Below are 9,929 nucleotides of genomic sequence, written 5' to 3'. Positions count from 1 at the left end.
ATTTAATCCATTTATTTCTTTGATAAATCGCTGATTCCGTAGCAAAATTCATTAAAAAAAAAAAAAAAAAAAAAAACAAAAAAACCCGGGCCTGCTTCGAGTTTAAAGTTGGGAAACTTCGCGCGCTCCCCGGCGCTGCCGAGCTGGAATTTTTTCCATAAAAAGCCGCCGCTGGAGCGTTGATGTGCACGTGGAGAACGAGTAATTAGCGTTTGTTAGGGGCTTGTTAATTAGCGCTAATTCCCCCGGTCGGGATTGATTTGTAATTTCGCTGAATCCCCGTTTATTGGGAAAGTTCCTCCCGAAACTCCAGAGATTTTATTGAGCTGCCTGAAGCTTTTCCAGGGGATGGGAATGGCCGGAATAATAAATTAGAATAATCAGAGTAATTAAAATATTTCTAAAAAGGGGGGATTTTCCACCCTTTGGAGCCTCCCTCGCCCTCTGCTCGCCCCCTGCCCAGCCCTGCTCGCCCCCACCCCATCTCCAAACCTCGCTGGAGGCAGCGAGAGGGGAAGGAGAGGAGGGAAAAGGGGGAAAAGAGGGGGGAAAAAGGGAAGAAAAAAGAAAAAAAAAGGGGGGGAAGGAGGGGGGAAGGAAATAAAAGAAGGGGAAAGAAGGGAGGAAAAATAAAAAGGAGGGAAAAGGGACGGGAAAAAGGGGGGGAAGGGAGAAGGAAAGAAACGAAGAAAAAAAGGGAGGGGGAAAGAAGGGAAAAAGGAAGAAAAAGAAAAAGAGGAAGAAGGGAGGGAAAGAATGGAAAAGGAACGAGAAGGGGGAAGGGAAAAAAGAGGAAGAAGGGGAAGAAAGGCACAAAAAGGAGCAAGAAAGAGGGGAAAGAGAAGAAAGAGAGGAAGAAGGGGGAAAAGGGAAAAGAAAAGCAAGAAGGGGGGAAAGGGAAGGAAAAAGAGCGAGAAACGGGGGAAGGAAAGAAAAGGGGAAGAAGGGAGGAAGGGGGAAAAGAGCGAGAAGGGGGGGAAGGGGAAAAAAAAACCAAGGGAAAAAAGGGAAGAAAATGAAAAAGACCAAGAAGGGGGGAGAGAGGGGGGGAAAAAAAAAAGCGCAAGTTCCCAAGGCAGCCCTTGTACTTGTTCTGCTGTGGATGCTCGCGGGGAGGGAGAGAGAGAGAGAGAGAGAGAGAGAGAGAGAGAGAGAGGGGTGTGCCTTCCCCGGCGGCAGAAAATGCCCCCAAATCTGCGCCTGATTTTCATAACGCGGCTGCGGTGTTTGCAAACCAATCGTTTGAACCTCCGGCGCTCTTACCTAAGTGAAGCGACCCCTCCTCCGCCATCCCGAGCGCTCCAAACTGATATATGACAATATCTACTTTGGGATCACGTGGCGCTCGCCAGCGACTAAGACGGATCGCGCGTCATCTCGCCTCCCCAAATTTTTTCACCCTCCGTGCCTCGGCTTTCCCCAAAAAAAAACCCCCCAGTCTCGAGGAGCGTGGCTTATATAAAAAAAAAAAACAACCCCAAAAAACACCTCCAAAAGCCGACCCCGCGCGCCGGGGCAAAGATGTTTAACTCGGTGAACCTGGGCAACTTCTGCTCGCAGTCGCGCAAGGAGCGCAGCGGCGATTTTGGGGACAGGGCGGGCTGCGCGTCCAACCTGTACCTGCCCAGCTGCACCTATTACGTGCCCGAGTTCTCCACCGTGTCCTCCTTCCTGCCGCAGGCCCCTTCTCGCCAAATCTCCTACCCCTACTCGGCCAACCTGGCGCAAGTGCCCGCCGTGCCTCGGGAGGTGCCCTACGCGCTGGAGCCCTCGAGTAAATGGCACCCGCGCGGGAATTACGCGTCGTGTTACTCCGCCGAGGAGCTGATGCACAGGGAGTGCATCCCGCCCGCCGGCATGAGCGAAATGCTAATGAAAAACGAGAGCGCCTACAGCCACCACCATCACCACCACCACCACCATCCCCCGGCCTCCAGCGCCCCGGCGCCGTCGGGTTTTTACTCCGGGATGAGCAAAAACTCCGTCCTGCCCCAAGGCTTCGACCGCTTCTTCGAGAATTCCTCCTTCTGCGGCGCGGAAAACGCGCCCGAGAGCTGCGCGCAGAAAGGGGACGAAGGCAAAGCGGCCGCGGAGGCGCTGGAGAACGCGGAGGAGGAGGAGGAGAACACAAATCCCGGCTCTTCCTCGGCGTCGTCCTCGTCGGGAGCCAAGGAGAGCTCCAAAAGCGGCGCTGCGAGTAGGTAGAGCAGTAAAGGGAAAGGTTAAAAGGGGGGGACCGAGCCCGGCTGTGTTTTGTCGGGCAAAGGTTTTTTATGTGGAGTTTTATAAGCGCTCCAAGGATTTTATTAGAAGCTCCGAAGCGCTTTCTTCTCCTTTTTACGATGGGAAAAAAAAGCGCTGGGAGAACAAAAAAATAAAATATAAAATGGAGATGTTAAACGCGGCCACATCTCCCTCTCCCCTCTCTCTCCCCTCTCTCTCTCTCTCGGCGGAGTCTGTGAAATTTTAAAAGCGCGGCGTCGTGACAAATATTAACTTTGATCATGAACTTACACGGGCGTTTTAAAAGGATTCGGGGTTGCCGAGGGTAAAAGGCAATTGGGCAGAACGCGGCTGGAGCTGCCCGGGCTTCCCCGCGCCGCTCGGAGCTGCTTCGCGAGGGGTTTTGTGTTGCTTTCTAAATTAATACCTAATTAAAGCTCTCTGGCGAGTCCTCTGAGTCGGGGCAGGCGGGGGTTGAGGGAGGAATGGGCCGAATTCGCAGGGAAAAGGAGAATTTCCCTGGGTTTTCCTGCGGAAAGTGGCGCTTCTTCCCCTCCCAAGCCTGGGCTTTTGTCAGGAGAGGCTTTTCCCTGCGCGAGGGTCCCTTTGAGTCACCTAAATTGGGATTTTAAATTCGATTTTATTTTTCCCACGCGGCCCCATTCCCCGGGCAGCCTCGGCGCCGCTTTCGGGGCTGAATCCCGGGAATTCCGCGGGCGCGGGGGCTCTTTCGGGGCGTTTTCTGGGGGGGTTTTGCCTCCCCGCTCGCTCTGAGGATGCAAATCCCCCTCTCGCAGCCCAGACGCGAAGTTCCCCCGCACTTTGATTCCTCTTTTCTCGCGTGTGTGGCGAGGGCTGGAGTTAATCAAAAACTTGTGCGGAACCAAATCTCTCGTTCCTCTAATCCCGACCTAACCCGGGCTGTTCCCTCTGCTGATAACAGCTCTGCGTTTGATCCCCCCTTCCCCTCCCCTAAACTCCGCTTTACTCCGCTCCAAACCCTCCTTTTCTTTCCAAAAACACCCCGAAATCTGCGTTAATCCCTGTGCGGGGTGGAAATAATTCCCTAAAAACCCCACTTTAACCTCGCCCTACAAAGCCTCTGCCCTCTCTCGCAACAATCGCAATTTCCAGCCGCTCCCACCCATCCACGCCGCGTTTTTCCGGGATATTCATCCCTCTGGGGCTCTTTATTCCTTCGGGATGTTTAATCCCGGCTCGGCCTCCTTTTCCCAGGTGCTCCCAGGACGAGGAAGAAGCGCTGCCCCTACTCGAAATTCCAGATCCGGGAGCTGGAGCGGGAATTCTTCTTCAACGTCTACATCAACAAAGAGAAGCGGCTGCAGCTGTCCAGGATGTTGAACCTCACCGACCGCCAGGTTAAAATCTGGTTTCAGAACAGGAGGATGAAAGAAAAAAAACTCAGCAGGGACCGCCTGCAGTATTTCTCTGGGAATCCCTTGTTGTGAAAATCCCTGGAAAAAGCCCCTCTGACGGAGGAGCCTTGGAGGGGACAGTGGCGAGCGGGGGCTCTGCGACGAAGCGACCTCAAAGTTGAAGAATTTTCCTTTTTTTAAAAAAAATTTTTTGCTGTCTGAGGTTTTTTCCCCATGGGTTCTCCCACTCTCTCCCCACCCCACCCCCCCCCTCCGATTTCGAGGACTTGAATTCCACGGACTTTAATTTAATTTTTTTTTTTTTTGCCTTTATTTTTTTTTCCTGGACAGGTTGGGATTCCTTTTTTTATATATATATATTATTATATATTATTATTATTATTATTTTTATTTTTATTATTATTCTCCTTCAGGCACACGGGAATTTGAATTCAGTCGCGGGGCTGGTGCTGCCCTGGAGGTTTCAGTCCCCAAAATCTCCCTGGAGGATCAAATCCCCAAATTTGGGGCCGTCCACACCCCAAAAAGGAGCATTTCCACCTCCTCCAGCCGCCTTTCCCCCCCAAAATCCCAAATATCCGCAGCTTTAGGGGGGTCTGTGCATAGAAATCCATCTCTGTCCGTCCCCACGCTTGGAGCTGGGATTCGGGGCAAAATCCAGGCAAAAAAATTCCCATTTCCAACAACCCCGGAGCGGTTTGTATATACATTTCGTAGCTTTTTTTTTTTTTTTTTTTTCTGATTTTTTTGTTGTTTTCCGGGAAAAGGGAGGCGAGGGACAAGAAGGGAAAAAAAAAAACCTACAAAAAACAAACAAAAATCCTGAAAAAGCTGAATAATGATGAAAACAATTCCATTTCTTTGTGTATGTAAAGTGAGTCCCCGGGACACTTCTGTGAAATTCTGTGGCGAATAAAGACGTTGCAAGGCCTGTTCTCCATCATGATTTTATTTGACCATTTTATTAGAATTTCCCCCTCTTTAAAAGCCTCGTTGCGGTCATTGTGGTGTGGGGGGTTCCCTTCCAGCCGGGCCTGAAAAACCCGAATAAAAAAACCGGGAATCTCCTCCTCGGCAGCTCGGATTCAGTGGGATCCATCCCAAATTTCCGCCTCGGAGTTGGGGCGGGGAGCGGCAGCGATTTGGAATTTAGAGGATATTATTATTATTATTATTATTATTATTATTATTATTATTATTATTACTATTATTACGATTATTACGATTATTACGATTATTACTATTATCACGATTATTACTATTATTTTTTTATTTTTAATTATTTTTATTTTTATTATTTTCTTATTAATTTTTCATTCTTTTTAAATGATTTATTATTTCTATTATTATTTTTGGCCCCCTCATCCCGCTCCCCATTTGGCTCCTGCTGCTTTTTCTCCCCTCCTTCTCATTAAATTCTTCCCCCCCCTTTTTTATTTTTTCCTTAACCTTTCCAGGAGCTCCGTCTCCTTCAAAAAAACCCCCCATAAAAATAACAAAAAAAACAACCCCAAAATACCCCAAACTCGGAATTCCAGCGCTCTGCGTCCCCTCAGTCAAGGATATCCCGGAGCTCCAAATGCAAAGTCAAGTCCTGCAGGAATAAAAACAAGTTCAACTCCCAGGCAAAGGCCACAAAGTGATTTTTTTTTTTCCCACTTTTTGTTTTTTTTAGGGACCTCGAGGAGTTTTTTTGTTGTTTTTGCCCCGAGGTTGGGGAGGACAAAGGGACCCCGAAGGTGCCGCCGGGGATGCGGGGCTCGGATTTGGTGTAAAAAACGCCAATTCCGGGGTTGTTCCGGGGGGGGGGAGGGAGGGATTTTATGGAGTTTCCACTTCCCTGCGTTTTCATGGGATCGGGGATGCGGAGGGGGGGGATAAAAGGGGAGGAAACCCCCCCAGAAGCCCTAAAAAATCCCATTTATTCCATTTATTCGCGTGTTCTTGTAAAATTCTCATCTCCCTTGAAACCGCGGAGCTGTTAAATGAAAAAAAACCAACAAAAAAAAACCCCAAAACCCCTTTGATGGCGGCCTCGGATTTTATTTGACAAAAATATTGAGAAAACCACAAAAATCCTCTGGGTTCGCGCCCATCCCAATCAAACCCAAACCCATCCCGCGGGAGATCTTGAAAGAATCATCCCGGGGATGTTTCTGATTAAAAGAGTGGGAAAAGGAATGGGAATCCAAGATAAAATCGGGACGGAGGGCGAGGCGCTCCTCGATTTTATTCCTCTTCATTTTTGCCGCTCGCGCTGGGCCTCAAAGCTGAAATAATTTGATTTTTCAGGCGCGGGGAGGGCGATTTTTTGAGGGGGGAAATGAGAATAAAGGCGGAGATCCGGGGTGGCTTCGAGGCAGATGCGGTGGGGCTGCGGAGGAGGCGTTTTGCTATGGAAAAATATCCCCCAAAAAAGCAAAATGAAGCCCCCAAAAAGCAAAAATTTAAAAATAAAGGCCGAAAAAGCAAAAAAAGAAAAAAGGCCAAAAAAGGAAAAATAGATATTTTAAAAGCCAAAAAAAGCCTCCCCCCAAATAAATATTTTAAAAAATCTAAAATAAAGCAAGAAAAGCAGAAAAAAAAACAAAAAAAGCAAAAAAACCAAAGAAAAAGCGAATTAAAAACCCAAATTTTTTTTTTAAATGCCAAAATAAAGCAAAAAAAAAAAAGCCAAAATCCCCCCCAAAAAACTACTTCTTTTTTTTTTTTTTTGGACGAGCCTTTCCCAACGCTTCCCAAGGTTAGGAAAAGCAGCGAAGGTGAATTTTGGGGGGTCAGAAGCGCCACTTAATGCCCCGGAACAGCAGCGGCTGCCGGCGGACAAAAGCGGCCAGTCTAGACATTGTAATAAAGCCCGCGGCACTAAACAGCTTAATTTTTCTTAATTACCCCGTCTGGCTGAGGCCAAAGACTTCCGCAGTAAATAGTAAACAAATCAGGCCGCTCGCCCCGCTTAATTTGATTTTCCCCCCCTTTTTTCTCCCCATTTCCCCCCTTTTTCCCCCATTTCCCCCCTTTTTCTGGTGGGTTTTTTGCCGCAATAAAATCCTAGGCCGAGTTCAAAGTTGGTTTTTTTTTTTTTGGGGGGGGGGGGGGTTTGGTTTCTTTGGGCCTTTTTAGGTTTTTGGTTTTGTTGGTTCTCCCCCCCCCCGCCCGGAAAATGGAATGCCAGTTGTAAAATCCAAGTTTATGGAGCGTGGGGGAGTTTACGGCGGCTCCGTGTAGGAAAAGGGTTGTTAATGTTCCAGGGCCAAGGGGGAGGGGGAAAAGGGGAAAAAACGGGGGGAAAAGGGGAAAAAACGGGGGGAAAAGGGGAAAAAACGGGGGGAAAAGGGGAAAATCGGGAGCGGGGCAAGGTGGGGACGGCTCCAATCGGCCCCGCCGCGGGCGGGAGAGCGCGGAGAGAGCGACAAAACCGCCCCCCAAAAAGTCCAATTTCCTCCAAAATCCAAATAAAAAAATCAAGAAGACAGAGAGCGAGGGATGCGGGTTGGGCGCGAGGGGAAAAATGTGAATTTTGATGTCTTTGAACTTCAATAAAGTCAAGTCCATCACCTTTAACCTCCCTGGAGCGAGGGGGGCCCGAGGGGGACGCGGCTCCGCGGCCGCTCCGCCCCTCCCGCCGGGGGGGTCCCGATTTTCCCCCTTTTCCACCCAAAAAAGCCCCCCCAAAGGTGGAATTTCCGAGGCGCCCGTGACGTTTCGGGTTGAACTCGGCGTTGGCTTCGCTTTGTTTGCGTTGTAAAAGCGGGGCCGGCTCCGGGGTTATCGCGGCTTTGGGCGTAAAAGTTTTACAAGGGGTTTTTAAAATTAATTTATTTATTTTCCTTTTTTTTTTTTTTTTTAAATATCCCTATTTGCTTTTAATTCCTGCCGGGTTTTATCCTACTTTTTAAAAAATTTTCTATTTTCTTTTAATTTCTATTTTTAATAACCCTTATTTTCTTTAATTCTTGTTTTCTTTTAATTCCTATTTTTTTAAATTCTTATTTTCTTTTAATTCCTATTTTTTTAATTCTTATTTTCTTTTAATTCTTATTTTTTATTCCTATCCTTTTAAAATCCTTTTTTAATTCTGTTTTTTATTCCTTTTTTATTCCTTTTTAAATTGTTTTTTAAAATCCCTCTTTTTTTATTCCTAGTTTTCAGTCCTATTTCCTTTTAATCCCTGTTTTTCCCTTTTTAAAAATTCCTGTTTCCTTTTAATTCCAGATTTTTTAATTATTCTCTTTTTTAAATTCCTATTTTCTTTTAATTCCTCCTTTTTGTTTTAATTCCTGTTTTTTTAATTTTTTTATCCTATTCTTTTAAATTCCTATTTTTTCATCCTATTTCCTTTAAATTCCTATTTTTTATTCTTAGTTTTTTAATCCCCCTTTTTTTTAAATTCCTTTTCTCCTTTTTCCCTCATTCCCACCGCATTTTTGGGGCCCTTTTCCCCCCTCAACTTTTCCCGTCCCAACAAAAAAAAAACTCCCTCCTGAGCCGGGGCGCGGCGTTAATGAGCCCCGCGCTAATTAATAATTAATGAATTCATTCCCAAAGCCCCGATCCCGGCTCTCCTCGGGATTTTCCGTCCCCAAAATTCTTGGGAGCAGCTCCGGGGGCGACTTTGAGGGGAAATCTCGGGAGGGGAGGAGGAGGGGGAGAGGGGCCGGGGCTTAATTGGATTTTGGGGGCTAATTGGGGGGGGGGGGGAGGGGTTTGGCTTCTCTGGAGAGGGAATGAATTCTTCAAAACGTAGAAAAATAGAAGGAAAAGGGAAAAAAAAAAAACCCAGAGGGAAGAAAAAGGGGGAGGAAAGGAAAAATGGGAGGGGGGGGAGGAAAAGGGATTTTAAAAAAGAAAGAAAAAGGAACGAGATGGGAAAGGGAGGGAGGGGAAAGAAATGAAGGAAAAAGGAAGGGAAGAAAAGGAGGAAGGAAAAGGAGAGGAAAGAAACAAAGAAAGGGAAGGAAAAAAGGAAGAAAAGGCGAAAAAAGGAAGGAAAGGGGGAAAAAGGAAGGAAAGGGGAAAAAAGGAAGGAAAGGGGGGAAATAAAGCCCCAAAAGAGGCAAAAAAGGGCAAAAGAAGGAACCGGAGCCCGGCCGGGCCTGGGGATCCCTCGGAGCTGGAAACGTTGGAATTTTGGGATGCGGAGATTCCCGGGGGCTCCGCGCACCCCGCGCACCCCGGGGCAGGCGGCGGAACCTCCGCGGGGGCGGAAAATCCGCGCTGGAGCCGCCAGCAAAGGCCTGGAGGGGGAGAATTCCCGACCTTGGGATCATTCCCGCTTTTCCCGGCTGGAGCTGGGATTTGGCAAAGGCGAAGAAGGGGAGGGAGTCGCTTTATTTGGAAAAAAAATCGCTTTTTTGGCCCCCAAAAAAATCGCTTGTTTTGGCACCCGGCCTCGGAGCGAGCATCCCTGAGCGGATCCCGGCGGGAATTCCTGGATTTTGGGGAGCTGGGCGGATTTTTCGGGAGCGATCGCAGCTCCCGAGGGCTGGGAATGCGAATGCAGCGACCCCCGAGCCGAGGGGGACCTTGATGGCCTCATCATTTTGGGGGGAAACGCGATGAAATTGGGTTTTCCTCGAGGAAATTTGCGGCTGGAATATTGGGAATCCACCGGGGAAAAAAAAAGGAGGAGGGGAAGGGGAATCAAGGAGGGAATTTTGGGGGAAAAAAATCACGGATTCGGGGCGAAATCGACCAAAAAAAATGGAGTTTTTAAAGCGCTCCCCCCGCTTTAAAACATGATCCGAAATGGGATGAAACTTCCAGGGAGAAATAGGAGCTCGTGGGTAATTAATTAACAATAAAAAAAATCGATAAATAAATAAATAAATATCTATACTTAAATAAATAAATATCTATATAAATAAATATATATATAAAATAAATATATATAATTAAATAAATATATAGAGAATTAAATGAATAAACAGAAAAATAGAGAGAAATAGAGAAACAGCTCAACAAAGAGATCATTAAATCCCCCAAACAAGCGCGCCTCAAAACCAGAATTGAACCCTTAAAAATACAAAAACCGCCCCCAAAACAGCACCGCAAAAATCAGAATACACCCCCCCCCCAAATTCAATTACAGCCCCAAAAAAGGAATAATTAAAGACAGGAAATGAGGGGGATTTGGGGGGGAGAAATCAGGGCTTTAAACTGCTTGAAAATGGGTAAAACCCCCGAATTTCCATGGATTTTGCCCCAAAATGGCGGCGGCTCCAAGGCCTCGGAGCGCCAGGGATGCTCCGCACATGGGAGAGGGAACGGCTTTGGAGAATTCCACAAAAACCACGGGAATGCGCCTGG

At 47.4% G+C, this 9,929-nt stretch overlaps 1 protein-coding gene across 1 annotated transcript; it reads left to right on the top strand.

Annotated features, from left to right (window-relative positions):
* Positions 1 to 1,521: 1,521 nt before the first annotated feature.
* Positions 1,522 to 3,692, top strand: HOXC11 (homeobox C11; the record flags this gene model as incomplete). Its single annotated transcript, XM_082299250.1, has 2 exons — positions 1,522 to 2,197; positions 3,460 to 3,692. The coding sequence occupies 2 exons, from the start codon at positions 1,522 to 1,524 to the stop codon at positions 3,690 to 3,692; spliced, it is 909 nt and encodes a 302-aa protein (XP_082155376.1).
* Positions 3,693 to 9,929: the final 6,237 nt, after the last annotated feature.

Source organism: Coloeus monedula (assembly GCF_965178545.1).
Source record: "Coloeus monedula genome assembly, chromosome: 30".
NCBI lineage: Eukaryota > Metazoa > Chordata > Aves > Passeriformes > Corvidae > Coloeus > Coloeus monedula.
This window is presented reverse-complemented; position numbering and strand designations above follow the sequence as displayed.